The sequence below is a fragment of the Taeniopygia guttata genome, chromosome 26 (genome assembly GCF_048771995.1).
Source record: "Taeniopygia guttata chromosome 26, bTaeGut7.mat, whole genome shotgun sequence".
Taxonomy (NCBI): Eukaryota; Metazoa; Chordata; class Aves; order Passeriformes; family Estrildidae; genus Taeniopygia; species Taeniopygia guttata.
In genome coordinates, this window is record NC_133051.1 from 1,174,524 (window position 1) to 1,188,171 (window position 13,648).

Consider the following 13,648-nt stretch of genomic DNA (forward strand, 5'->3'; position numbering starts at 1 on the left):
GGCACAATCCTGTGCCGTGTGATCTGCGATGGCCCTGCCAGCACAGGGAGGTGGCACCAGGCCAGATGATTCCAAGAAGGGATTTAGTCCAATCAGTCACCATCACCCACTCAAGAACTCCACAGCATTTCCATTCAGCCTTTTCCAAAGTCAGTGTTAGAGAGACATTTATTGGCTTTCGTACAAAAGTTGACAACATTTAAAAATAACAAAAATACTCTTAACAAAATTCAGACTGAGAGTAGGTTGAGATTAGATATTGGGAAAAAATTCTTTATTCAGAGGGTAGTAAGGCCTCAGCACAGATTCACAGAGAAGCCATGGCTCCCCCATTCCTGGAAGTGTCCAAGGCCAGGTTGGGCAGAGCTTGGAGCTCCCTGGTGTAGTAGAAGTTGTCCCTGCCCACAGCAGGGTTTGGAACTTTATGATCTTTTATAACCCATTCTGATTCTATAAAACCTCTCCCAGCTTCCTGTTTACATGAACAGCAGCACAAGTGTGAACCCCCTCCAGCAAAGCACTGTCCAGGAGCTCTGCAGCCTCTGAGACAGGCAGGTCCCAGTCCTGCACAGAGGACTCAGTCCTCATGGCAGGATTCTCTGCAGGCTCACATGGAACATGATCCTCACCTCCCCCAGCATCTGCTCACGAAGTCCCAGCCAAGAAGCTCCTGGTCAAGGTCTGTCCCAAAGGTTTTATTGCATAACCCATGGCTGCTTGTGCCTCAGGCTGGGGCTTGGCCAAGGGCAAAGCCACAGCGAGAACTTCAGCACGGCAGTGGCCATGGCAAAAGAGCCCAAATTCAGCAGAAGGAATCACAAACACACACAGAACATCCACAGGAGCTCACTTGAAGGCAGTACCTCACATAATGATCAAGGTGACTCAACCTTTTCAACATGTTCTAGACCTTTTCAGAAGACTCCACAAAAAAGCACAAAGATTTTAGGCTTTGGAGTAAGTCCAAAGTAACAACACACTGTAGAGTGTGTTGTTAATTATGTAAACTCATTCATTTTCTGGTGAAGGAAAGCTTTCACCATTGCAGTTTTTTTAACCTAGGAAAGAAGCCCCTGTGCTGCAGAACAGAGAGCAGCTCTGCAGAGGGAAGGGAGAAGTTGTTGGAAGTGCTTTGGCCTTGTAATTGGGGAAACAGAGTCAGAAACCCAACCCAGCAGCGCTCTGGGGTGTTCCCTGCAAGGTGACATTACACACTTGTCTCTGTGGAGCACAGGAGCAAGGCAAGCTTTACCTCTGCCTCTCGACAACAACCTAGAGAGCATTTTCTCCTCTCCACAGCATAAACAGGGCTCTCCTTCTGCTTTCCTACTGTTTTGAGAAGTCAGAGCCACCTGAGCTGTTCATAGTGCAGTGATTGACCCTCCCCAGGCAGCGCTGCTCCAGAAGCTGCCCTCACAACATGCCAGAATTTGATCACAGCTTGGTAAAACAGCACTGAAAACTTGCCAAAGGGAACTCAGCTTGTTCCTTGTTCCTCTGCAAGGCCTTGGCCTAGCTGCTTCCCCCCACTGGGGCTTGGTTCCTAACTGTGGAGCAGAGATAAGACCTGGAGCATGCTCTGTGTGTAGAGATTTGGGAGGACTTTGCTCGGAGCACGTTCTGTTCCCTAGCAGGATAACAGAAGTTTCCAAGCGTGCAGCCCTCAGATCCCCAACTGCTGGGCTGCAGCTTCTCCCTGCCACTGTTGTGGGCAAAGCACACCTGTGGGCAGCAGTGCAGGTGAGCTGGGAGCAGCAGGCTCAGAGCCTGCTTCCATGACACTCCAGCTGCTCCCCTGTGAGCCAGACTGGGGGACAGGAAAGCAGGGAAATCGTGGAGACACGTGTGAGGGAGAACAAGGCCTGTAAGAGCCAAATATTTACTGCCAGGAGACTTCATGAAAACTTTTAGGTTGGAAAATTCATTTAATATCACAGAGTCCAGCTATTAACCCAGCATTGACAGGTCCATCACCAAACCCATCTTCAGGGGAAGCTGAAGGATGTCCAGAAGCCCCAACAGTCAGCAATTCCAATTTTCCCCACAAGGCCACATTTTATTTTTCAGCATTTTAGGATAGCACACAAAAGTAGCATTTAAACATCTAACAGGGAAGAAATGTTTGGCACTAAAATGCCTTGTGCACCTGCTGCACTGAGGCAAAGGTCTCCAACAAACTGTTGGTCAAGTCTCTCCTGCATCTATTGCCTTTTAAAGCCACGGAGAAATTTTAGGTTTCCCTGATTCAGCATGATGGTTCCCTATTTCAGTGACAGAAATTACATTTTCAGCTCTAGAAAGTGAAGCCAGCATTTTATTCTGCAGTTTTAATTGAGCACACAGAAATGGGACGCAGATCCCCAGACTCTGAAGTCTGCAATGTTCACTTGTTTGTGCATGATTAAAGCTCAGATTTACCTCTGTAAAGAATTACCATTTACAACTCCTTTTTGCCCAGAGGCTGACCAGGAGGTTCTCCACTTCATTGACTTTAATAATAGATGATAAGAATAAAAGAGGAAAGGCTGGATGCCACAAAACATCAGATCTCCCAGGTTATTTGCAACATGCCCAAGTGGAGCAGTGACTCAGAAGGTGAGCATTCCTCCCCAGCAGTGCAGAGCCTGCTCAGAGCAGGACCTGGAATTTGGGAGTTCAGGCAGTGCTTCACTCCCTGCCTGTCAAATGAGTCACTTGAATTTCAACAATATTTAAATAACAGCCTGCATCTCCCAGGCAGCAGCAGCCAGCACACTACAAGCACAGCACTGTCCTTTCCATGTTACAAAACGTGCAGGTGTCTCTACTCACACCCACCTGACAGCGCTCTGCAGTTGAGTTTGATAAGGAAATCATCCACACAGAAAACTCCAAGCAGCAGGACACAGCAGGGCCCACAGCAGGAGGCTCAAGCTGCCCTTGCTGCCCTGTGTGCAGCTCACAGGACACTGTTCTGTCACTTCCAACGTCCCCATGGCAGCTGGCAGGCAGAGCCACAGCAGTTCCAGGGACAGGCACTCCTCATCTAACAGGGATAAAGATTGCCATGCCTGGGAAAATACAGGGCTGGGAGTCAGGATTCATGTTTGCCAAACAGCTTTCCAAACGTCCCCGCTCTGGCTGTGGACACTGACTGTTCCAGACAGCGCTGTTTGGGACTGCGGCATCCAGGGGCACCTTTGCTTTGCACAAGGCCTGGCTCTCCTCCAAGAGCAAACTTCCTTTTCTGTCCCAGTTCAGGGAATTCAATCCATCTAGCTGCCGCTTGGAAAGGCCCTGGAGGACACTATGTTCAGAAAATTCTGAAACATTCCGCCTAGACAGCACCAAAAGGAGGCTCAAGAGAGCTGAGGAACAAACTGGTCTGTTGTTCCAGGACAGTGTCCAGTGACCATTTCCACTCCAGCTGCCCTGACCATATGAGGGGCCAATTTGAAATGCTGGCAGTGCTGCTTGGCACAGTCAGCTGCAGTGGGTACCCAATGGTTTGTCACACTACAGACACTTCCCAGCTGTGCCAGCCAGGGCTCTGCAGCTGATCCAGAGTGGGAAAGTGCCCAGCCTCTAACAGAGCCACTTCTGCTGTTCAGTCACAATCTTTGCAAACAATGCTGCTCAGACTGATCACTTCACACCACCAGGCTGATGTTTTATTATCTCCCATTCCATTTGCCATGGCAGGACAAGAGCAGGCAGCACACTGGTAGTTACCAGGAGTGCTTTGCAATCAAACAGAATTCAGAGGTGCAAGACACTGCAGAGAATTTAGTGACCCACTCTGCAAAGCCTACAACTCAAGAACCCAGAAAATTCCTACTTTTCCTAGCCACAAACCTGAAAAAGCACTTCTAGTTAGCATTGAGATGGCACTTCCAGGAGAGCAGGACAACATCCAGCTGCAGTTGGCTGGCTGGATGTAAAAGCTGGAAGTATTAGTACATTAACAGATATTGGATTTCAAGGCACTTTATTTTCTACATTTCTTTAAGCATTATTTTTAATTAATACAGGACATTCATAATTCACTTTGGAATGAACTGCTCATAGTCATTCTGTATCATAAACTTAAGTGAAGTATCATAAACTTAACAGAAAGGAGAATCTTTGTGGCTCTCAGATTCCCCCCTTGCTCCTTTAATCACATTCCAGTTATCAATTACTCAGCTGCAGACAGCTCACAGTGTCTGCAGCTCTGCTTGAATCAACCTCTCAGTGACTTTTCTAACAGGGGACAGGCAAGTCACTGCAAAAGGTGGACACAAGGCACACAGAGAGTGGGACCACAGTGCCCAGCGTAGTGTGGGGACACAGCAGATGTAGATATAAAAAAATAATTAAGTTTTTAAGAAGTACCATCTACAAACTGGCTCTAGTTTCCTCTTTGTCCTCTATAAAGAGGTAAAGAAAGTAGAGCCCCAGAGCTGAGCTCCTTTCTCCTAATGGGAAACCTGAGCATGGAGCAGAATGAAACACTGCTACCTGCTGCACTAGCACCAGCAATGTCACACAGTTTTTCATGGCGCGTCTCCCTTCCGAAGAAAGTCTTCTACCAGCTGATCAAACTTCTGTGCAGAAAACTCCTTTAGGACATTTAAGGGACTCAGTGAATACTGCTCTGCAAATCCAGTTGCAAGGTGCTCACTGGAAACAGGTGCTGCTCCCGCTCTTCCCAGCTGTTCCCTCTTACCTCTGTGACAAGTGCAGCCTTCTTTTGTGCAGAGACCTGGCTCACAGCAGTGCTGAGGAACCTTAACACCTGTAGACGCTCCAGGTTTCTCAGTATTTTTCTCTGGGGATTCATAAACGACCCCTCGAGGCACAGAACTCCCCGGGGATCTTTTCCAGAGACTTGTGGGTTTCTGCCCACTCCTTTGACTTTGCTGCCGTCCAGACTCGTCCACAGGCTTTGGGACTTTGAAGTCAGGAAGTACCTGGGGAGCAGAGCTCAGGTATTCCTGAAAGTAATCCTGGCACATCTCGCCCTTCACAATGGGAATGATGGAGCAGGGTTTCAGCCACTTCACAAACTCCCGCAGCTCCTCGAAGGATGAGTGATCCGAGTAGGGGATGAGGTGGATGTTGGGGTGGGTGACCTTCACGGGCCTGCCCGTGGGGATGATGGCAATGGTGGGGTGCTGTGCGTTCCAGGTGACGAGCGCGTCCCAGCAGATCTCGGCAACGTCCACAGCACGGATCCAGCCCGTGCCCTCCTCGGCGGTGAACACATCCGGCAGCCCCAGCAGCCGCATCTGCTCCAGGCGCCAGGGGCTCACCACCACCCACGTGCTGAACTCCAGCGCCAGGTCCACCAGCAGCGTCTCCTTGCCCAGGCTGTACACACCTGCCGGGGGAGCAGCGGCTCAGGGACAGCGCAGGGAGACACGAGCCCTGGCTGTGCTGGGGCCGTGCTGGCAGAAGGGAGGGCAGCACTCACCGATGACCACGTGGTGCTGCGGGTGGGCACGGATGAGGTGGGCAGCCTGGCGGGTGGCCAGCGCCCGCGAGGGCAGCGCCCGCTGGGGCTGGCAGTGGGTGTTGTCCAGGTACAGGTGGTCGATGTGGCGGCCCCTCAGCGCCGGCTCGTCCTGCATGGCGCTCGTGTAGCGGAAATCTCCTGCAAGGACAGGGATGGCAGGGCAGGGCCCAGAGAGGGGGTGGAGTTTCCCTCACGGAGGATATTTCAGAACCATCAGGTCACAATTCTGCACCATGTGCTGTGGGACAACCCTGCTTGAGCAAGGCATTGGGACTGATAGTAAAAGGGTTTTAAAATCTTGGGGATTTAGGGTTAGAAGGAAAATTAAGCTTAGTAGGCCCTGAAAAAAATACCTTGGGAAAGTGTAGGCCTTGTACCTTGCTAGAACTGCACCTGTGTAACTAGTACATGATAAATTATATAATTAATAGATGTGATGATTGTTTAGTAATTACTGTTTAACTGTAAGAATAATCATGAGAAACTGTAGTCAGAGGCTTGAGAAAGATCATGAGAAACTCATGCTTGAATAAAGTCAATGTATACAATAAAACAATATAAGTTTAATAATTAATATCTAAGTTATATAATGATAGAATATAAAATATGTTCGGCTCAAAAGTCATGTCAGATTCAGATTTGGGTCTGTACCCCTGTTTCCCAGAGCTCTTTCAATAAAAGCACCTGCATATAATCATATCCCCTGATTATGTGTGTTCCTGAATGCTAACAGGACCAGCTGACCCACTGCAGTCCCTTCCAACCTGACCCATTTTGTGATTCTGTAATTGCAGGAACCTGCCCGGTACCTGTGTAGAGGATGGTGCCAAAGGTGCCCTCAAAGAGGAACATAACGGAGCCAGGGCAGTGGTTGGAGTCGATCAGCGTCACCGTCACCTCACCCACGACATGGCTCTGCCCCACCTCCAGCGGCCGGATCCAGCACATCGGCACCTGCAGGGGCCGAGGTATGAGGGCTGGGCAGGCCAGATGACAAGGGACAGGCGGGTGGGGATGTGACGGGTGGGGATGCCCAGGCGGGACACACCTACCTGCAGGCGGTGGTGCAGGAGGCGGGCGGTGATGGGGGAGCAGTACAGCGGGCGGTGCCAGGTACTGGACAGCCCTACCGTGTGGTCCGAGTGCATGTGGGACAGGAAGAAGAGGCGGGCACCGGCCGCCCTCCGCAGGCTCCAGAAGTCCACGGCGATGGGGGTCCCGGCCAGCACCGTCCCACTCATGGCGGCCGGGGACCCGCTCCCCTCACGCCGCTTTTGGCGGGAAGCGCCGCGCACGCGCGAGAGGGGCGGGGCGGGGCCGGGCCGCGCGCCAGGGGCGGGGCGGAGTTAGCGGGCGGGGCGGTGGGGCCGGCGGGCGGAACCGGATCGGGAAGGGGATCGGGATCGGGATCGGGATCGGGATCGGGATCGGGATCGGGATCGGGAACGGGAACGGGAACGGGAACGGGATCGGGATCGGGACCGGGAACGGGAACGGGATCGGGACCGGGACTGCATCCTGGGGTCTGGGACCGGGACTGTGACTGGGATTAGGGCTGGAACCGGGACCCGGGGTCGGGACTGTGACTGGGATTAGGGCTGGAACCGGGACCCGGGGTCGGGACTGCGACTGGGATTAGGGCTGGGATCGGAACCCGGGATCGGGACTGCGACTGGCAGCGGGTCCCAGGCCTCGGAGCGGGACCGGCGCTTAGGAGCGGGACCGGCGCGGGGCCATGCCGTACCTGGGCGGCGAGGAGGCGCAGCGGGAGCTCCGGCGGGCGCTGTCGAACCCGCACGTGCAGGCGGACCCGGCGCGGTACCGCGGCGCCGTGCTGCGCGTGATCCGGTACGGCGGCCGGGCCGGGCTGGGCGGGGCCGGGCCGGGCCGGGCCGGGCCGCGCTGAGCCCCGTGCCCGCCGCAGGCTGATGTCGCAGGGCGCCGACGTGTCGGGGCTGTTCCCGGAGATGGTGAAGGCGGGCGCGGTGGCGGACGTGGTGCAGAAGAAGCTGGTGTCGTTCTACGTGCGCGCCCAGGCGCCGCGGCAGCCGCAGCTGGCGCTGCTCGCCGTCAACTCCCTGCGCAAGGACTGCGCGCACCCCAGCCCGGCCGTGCGGGGGCTCGCCCTGCGCACCATGTGCGGCCTCAGGTGCGGGGCTGGGGCCGGCCCGGGGGGTGTCCCCGGCCGCCGTGCCCCGCTGACGGCCGCCTGGCCTCCCGCAGGATGCCCGGGATCCAGGAGTACCTGCAGCAGCCGCTGGTGAACGGGCTGCGGGATAAGGCGTCCTACGTGCGCAGGGTGGCCGTGCTGGGATGTGCCAAGATGGTGAAGCTGCAGGGGGACTGCGAAGTGGGTGAGTGGCTGGTGGCCGTGGGGCTGGTGGCCGTGGGGTTGGGGATTTGCAGGTGCTGTGTTCCTGACAACCCTTAGGGCTGTCCTGGGGTCCCTGCGCTGCCCCCGCGTTGTGGCTGCAGGGCAGGAGAGAGAAAGTAATTAAAGGTAATTAATGAAAGACTGAGAACATTGCAGTATGCCAATAGATCTTGAAGGCAGGAGCTCTGTGCTTTGCAGATGGCGCTCTGGTGAACGAGCTGTACAGTTTGCTTCGGGACCAGGACCCCATTGTGGTCGTGAACTGTCTGAGGGCCTTGGAAGAGATTTTGAAGAAGGAGGGAGGTGTTGTCATCAACAAACCCATTGCCCATCATCTCCTCAACAGGTTTGTTTTCTTTGGCCTTAAGATGATGCTGGGAGCTTCTCTTGTTCTCCTGTTTTCTATGCAGACAGGCAGTTTTTGGGGGATGCAGCCTTTTCTGCACAGATATTCCTGCCCTCCCTGACTCATGCCCCCTGTGCCCTTGGCAGGATGCCTGACCTGGACCAGTGGGGGCAGAGCGAGGTGCTCACCTTCCTGCTGCGCTACAAACCCCGCAGCGAGGACGAGCTCTTCGACATCCTCAACCTGCTCGACGGCTACCTCAAGAGCAGCAGCCCCAGCGTGGTGATGGCAGCCACCAAGCTGTTCCTGGTGCTGGCCAGGGAGTACCCAGATGTGCAGGCAGATGTGCTGGTGCGGGTGAAGGGCCCGCTGCTGTCTGCCTGCACCTCGGAGAGCAGGGAGCTCTGCTTCACCGCGCTCTGCCACGTGCGCCAGATCCTCAGGAGCCTGCCCGGCCACTTCAGCAGCCACTACAAAAAGTTCTTCTGCTCCTACTCGGAGCCCCACTACATCAAATGCCAGAAGATGGAGGTGCTGTGTGAGCTGGTGAATGATGAGAACGTGCAGCAGGTGCTGGAGGAGCTGAAGGGTTACTGCACTGACGTGTCGGAGGAGCTGGCGCAGGGAGCGATCTTTGCCATAGGTGAGAGCTGCAGCCCTGCACCTTTCAGGGGGGCTGTTCTCTGCTGAGGGGTGCCTGGGCAAGCACCAAATCACTGCTCTGTGCTGCAGCAGCACAAACACCAACCTGCCCAGGTGTGGTTTGTGTCAGAGTTTCTGGAGCACTGATTATTTCAGAAGTCCTGGCGCTGTGCTGCTTCAGGTTGTGCAGAAAGTCTTTGAATCTCGTGCTGTGAGGAGATGCTCTAGAGAAAATATGTAATTTCATCTTGTTAATGAGCCTTCTAGCATTCAGTGAGGCTGTGCAGGGGGTGGAGGAGCTCTAATACCTGCTTGTTCATTCAGTTGTGATGGGGACAGAGTTAAGGTGATAGTTTTGGTTTTGTGAGCTTTAAAAATAGGTGAATTATTACAGTATTCTTAAGGAGAAAGTTGGGGGATGATAAAATGCCTTTTTTAATGTATTACATTTAAGGAAAGTTCAGAAATCTTTTGAGGCATGGCCTCAAAAAAAGAACATGTCCCTGGTGTGGAGAGCAAGCTCATGTGGACACACTTTCAGAAACAGTAGTCGGAAAGGAAAAGAGGGAGACTGTTTCTTTAAAGAGAGTTTGTGATGAGTAGCTGGGTTTATGATTCCTGTTTCACTCTGATAGAAGGTTGATTTTTTTGTCTTTTTGGCATCCTTGCAGCCAATATTGCCAGGACATACACGGAGCAGTGTGTGGGGATTCTGACTGAGCTTCTGGGGCTTCAGCAGGAGCACATCACCTCAGGTAACCATTGCAGGCTGCTGCTGGTTTATGCTCTCAGGAGGTGCCTTTGCTGGAGCTCGTGATCCCAAACTCAAAGGCACTTGCCTTTCAGTTTAATTGGCACCTTCAGCTGGAAGTTTTCCAGGTGGGTTGAGGGGTATAAGGTGTGTTCCTTCTGCAGGAACTGCTCTCTGTGGGAAAGGGGAAGGTGGTGGTTGTAGCTGAGTTGTTGCTTCTTTCTGGCTGCCACCTGCTGACTCAGGGAGTGAGGGGCTCAGCAGAGACATTTTGCTGTCTATTTGAGAGCCAAGATGATTAATAAATCTTTTAGATCTCTGTGATTTCTGTTCCTCACGTAATAGTCTGATTCAGTTGTGCCCAAGCTTCCTTTTTTCTCTTCTGCCCTCAGATCCACCTTACATTGCTGCTGTTCCTGCTGTTCTCTTTTAACTGGTCTTGCTCTCAGATTTGAAAACCACACACTTGCACTCAGCTGTTCAATTCCATCTCAGGAGCTGTTGCTGTGCCTGAGTGGGCAGCAAAACCTTTCAAGTTTTGACCTAAAGTTCACAAGCCTCATTTTGAATCGGGGTCAGCTTTAATTTGTCATTCCAACCTCGTGTGTCTGAAGCATCATGAGTCAGAGGCTTTTTAAAGGCTGGCAGTGACCAGATGAGAGGCTGCTCTCCAGCAGAGGAACAATCTGAAGTCTCAGTGCTTTATTTTAGGCCTGCTGCAGTTTTGCTCTGACAAATGCAGTGTTGTGGGATTGGGAAGGAGGATGCCTCAAATCACAGTCTCAGGCAGGGCACTGACCCTCCTGGCAGAGATTTGCAAAGCCTCTTGAGTCGGGGGGGGGGGGTTTGAAATGATTTTTCTTTTCCCTAGTGGTTTTTATGACTCCTGGGGGATACTGATAACTTGGTTTTTCTTGCAGCTGTGGTCCGTGCTTTCCGGGACCTGGCCTGGCTGTGTCCCCAGTGCACAGATGCCGTGTGCCAGGCCCTGCCTGGCTGTGAGGACACTATCCAGGACAGTGAGGTGAGGGGGAGGATGGACAATGACTGCTCAGCTTCCTTTTGCCTTGAGATCGGGGGCAAAAATCAGAAATCTCAGATTTGTTCTCCCATTGTGCTTATTTGGTGCCAAGACGTGGCACACAGCAGCTGTTTGCTGGTGTTCCTGTGGTTCCTTCAGGGCAAACAAGCACTGATCTGGCTCCTGGGCACCCATGGGGAGAAGATCCCGAATGCTCCCTACGTCTTGGAGGACTTTGTGGAGAGCGTGAAGTCGGAGTCGTTCCCAGCAGTGAAGATGGAGCTGCTGACGGCGCTGCTGCGGCTGTTCCTGGCCCGGCCCGCCGAGTGCCAGGACATGCTGGGCAGGCTGCTCTACTACTGCATTGGTGGGTTCCCTGCGTCCCCACAGCTCTGAGGGACCTGCTCTGGCTGTGTCCCCGGGCTGTGTCAGCGTCCTGGCTCTGAGGTGCTTCCAGGCTGGTTCCAGGTGCTTCCATGCCTTGGGCTGCTGCCTGGCCCCTGGCTGGCTGATGAGTGTGGAGTCATGGAATCAGAATGGAAAGGACCCTAAAGATCATCCAGTTCCACCCCCTGTCCTGAGCAGGAACACCTTCCCTGTCCAGCCTGGCCTTGGGCATTGCCAGGGATCCAGGGGCAGCCACAGCTTCTCTGGGCACCTGTGCCAGGCCTCACCCCCCTCACAGGGAACAATTCCTTCCCAGTGTCCCATCTAACCCTGCCTTCTGTTGGTTTAAAACCATTCCCCCTTGTCCTTTGGCTGTCTGCCTGTAAGCAGGCTTGCATTGTATGCCTGACAGTCTGTTTTTAGCAATGAGGTGTAGGTGTGGGGCAGTGTGGCTGACGGAATTCTCCATGGGTTGCATTTCTGTGGTTGCAGAGGAGGAGCAGGACATGGCCGTGCGGGACCGTGGGCTGTTCTACTACCGCCTTCTGCAGTCTGGGGTGGAGGAAGTGAGGAGGGTCCTGTGCAGCCCCAAGTCTGACCCCTCCATGGGGCTCCTGGGGGACCAGAGCAAGCAGCCTGTCAATGCCTGGGCTTCGGAGTTCAACACTCTGGCCACAATTTATGGCAGAGAGCGCTGGGCCCTGGCCACTGCTCAGCAGCCTGTGGAACCCTCTCACTCCTGCCCTCCTTGTGCTGACTCCAGCAGCAGAGACACAGGTAAACCTGCCTCACCTTCCTCTGGGAGCCATTCTCCCCTTGCCAGCAGATCACAGAACCCCAGAATGGCTTGGGTTAAAGGGAGCCTTGAAATTCCTCTTCTTCCACCCCCTGCCATGGGCAGGGATCTTCCACTGTCCCAGGCTGCTCCAAGCCCTGTCCAGCCTGGCCTTGGGCACTGCCAGGGATCCAGGGGCAGCCACAGCTGCTCTGGGCAACCAAGATGTTCTCCCATGGGTTTGTTTGGAAGAAGGTCAGAGTGCTTTGGGAATTTGGTGTGCGGTGTGTGGCTGGTCACTGACTAGCCCAGGAAATGCTGCTGGTGGCACTGGGGTTCCAGCCTTCCTCTGCTCCATCCAGTGGGCTTTGTGGAGCTGGGAGCTGCATCTCACAAGTGTGTGTGCTTTCATTTCAGAATCACTGGTTTCTGAAGGGAATAAGGAAGTCCCTGAGGTTCATCCTGATACTCCGATGTCTGAAGGGAATAAAGAACTCCTCAAGGCTCACCCTGATGCAGGCAGCCTCAGCTTGATTCCTGATGTTTCCCTGACTGCAGAACAGTTTGAGAAGACCTGGCTGAGCCTGGACACGTGCTGCCAGCTCTCTCTGCCCTGGCGTGGGCCTGTCCATGCAGACACCATCCAGACAGCCCTTCGTGTTGTGCACATCCAGACCATTGCCATGAGCAAAGCTGGAGCCCAGCCCTGGAAAGCTTATCTGAGTGCCCAGGATGACTCAGGCTGCCTCTTCCTCACAGAGCTCCTGCTTGAGGCAGCAGATTCAGAGCTGCAGGTTTCAGTGAAGCAAAATGAAGCAAAGCCAGAGGCGCTGCAATCCTTCATCTCAGCCTTGAGGACAGTCCTGGAGGCAGTGGCTGGACTGGAGTCTTGACTGGTCCCTGCTCCCAGCAGGATGCATGCTCAGGGCACAGGAAAATCCGATTTCTCTAGGTTCTCTTGCCCTACCCAGTGCTGGTTTGGTAGTTTTAAACTGCAGAGTTTCCAGTTTACCTGGGAAGCCTGGGTGGTGTGGGGGAAGCTGCAGCTGGGGCTGGGGAACAGGGCAGGGTGAAGGGTCTGCCCTCCCCCAGGCTGGGGAAAGGACAGGGTCACTGTGTGAGTCACAGGACTGGTGGCATCTGTGGTGGGTGTCACGAGGCACAAACATCACTGATGGAACCAGAAGTGAGCAGAATTCAGGGGTGTGTTTTGGAGAGGTTTTTTCCTGAGACTTAAAAATAATTTTTAAAAAACCCAAACCAAACACCAGAGGCACCAGGACTCTGCCACTTACCTCACATTAAGAGGAACAGAGCAGTGAGAAGAGAATCTTTCATTCTTAGCTCCCATTACACTTGTTTTAATTTGCTGTCTGGTTTCTGTAGTAGCTTTGCTTTGGGGTGAGCAGAGTTCTGCTGTGCCAGAGGAGGGCGGGCAGGGACATCCTGCCTGCTGCAACCAGCGTGTTCCACTTCAAGAGGCAGACGTGGGTTTTTAATTGAAATTTGGTACTGAGGTGAGAATTGTCCTCTCTGAAGTTTCCCCAGTTCCCCCCAGCTCCTTGACTGAGGGTGAGGTACACAGTGAGATTGATCTAACAGGGCTTTAGGGTACTCCATGAGGAGCACAAGCTTCTTTTAACCCTATTCTGATTTCTTGTAATTTTTGGTTTATTTGAATGACTTGATTGTACCCTCAAATGGCACTGTGCCTCCCATGCACTTCACCAAATCCCTGCCACTGTTAAACACACTTTCCTAATAAAAAGGTGAATCATTCTTGGCTGATTGCTGGAGTTTCTTGTTCCTTCAGCCCTCAGGACTGTGGATGGAGTGATCTGTGGATCAGGGCAGCTCTGCAGCCCAGCTCCTGCCT

At 53.5% G+C, this 13,648-nt stretch overlaps 2 protein-coding genes across 4 annotated transcripts; one reads left to right on the plus strand and one right to left on the minus strand.

Moving 5' to 3' along the window:
- Positions 1 to 3,950: 3,950 nt before the first annotated feature.
- On the minus strand, positions 3,951 to 7,007 carry DCLRE1B (DNA cross-link repair 1B). 2 transcript variants are annotated; one of them, XM_032753113.3, is made up of 5 exons: positions 6,529 to 6,866; positions 6,286 to 6,430; positions 5,435 to 5,614; positions 4,688 to 5,341; positions 4,348 to 4,580 (listed from the first exon to the last, which is right to left on the minus strand). In XM_032753113.3, the coding sequence occupies exons 1-5, from the start codon at positions 6,715 to 6,717 to the stop codon at positions 4,558 to 4,560; spliced, it is 1,191 nt and encodes a 396-aa protein (XP_032609004.3). In that variant the 5' UTR covers positions 6,718 to 6,866; the 3' UTR covers positions 4,348 to 4,557. The 2 variants fall into 2 exon arrangements, with proteins under 2 accessions (XP_030147731.4, XP_032609004.3); XM_030291871.4 differs by having other exon boundaries at positions 3,951 to 5,341; positions 6,529 to 7,007.
- Positions 7,008 to 7,074: 67 nt separating this feature from the next.
- Positions 7,075 to 13,560, plus strand: AP4B1 (adaptor related protein complex 4 subunit beta 1). 2 transcript variants are annotated; one of them, XM_004176661.6, is made up of 10 exons: positions 7,075 to 7,324; positions 7,401 to 7,625; positions 7,700 to 7,830; positions 8,049 to 8,196; positions 8,343 to 8,839; positions 9,510 to 9,593; positions 10,510 to 10,613; positions 10,770 to 10,977; positions 11,490 to 11,774; positions 12,190 to 13,560. In XM_004176661.6, exons 1-10 carry the CDS (start codon positions 7,212 to 7,214, stop codon positions 12,663 to 12,665), a joined length of 2,271 nt encoding a protein of 756 aa, XP_004176709.5. In that variant the 5' UTR covers positions 7,075 to 7,211; the 3' UTR covers positions 12,666 to 13,560. The 2 variants fall into 2 exon arrangements, with proteins under 2 accessions (XP_004176709.5, XP_030147730.4); XM_030291870.4 differs by lacking the exon at positions 7,401 to 7,625 and having other exon boundaries at positions 12,190 to 13,551.
- Positions 13,561 to 13,648: the final 88 nt, after the last annotated feature.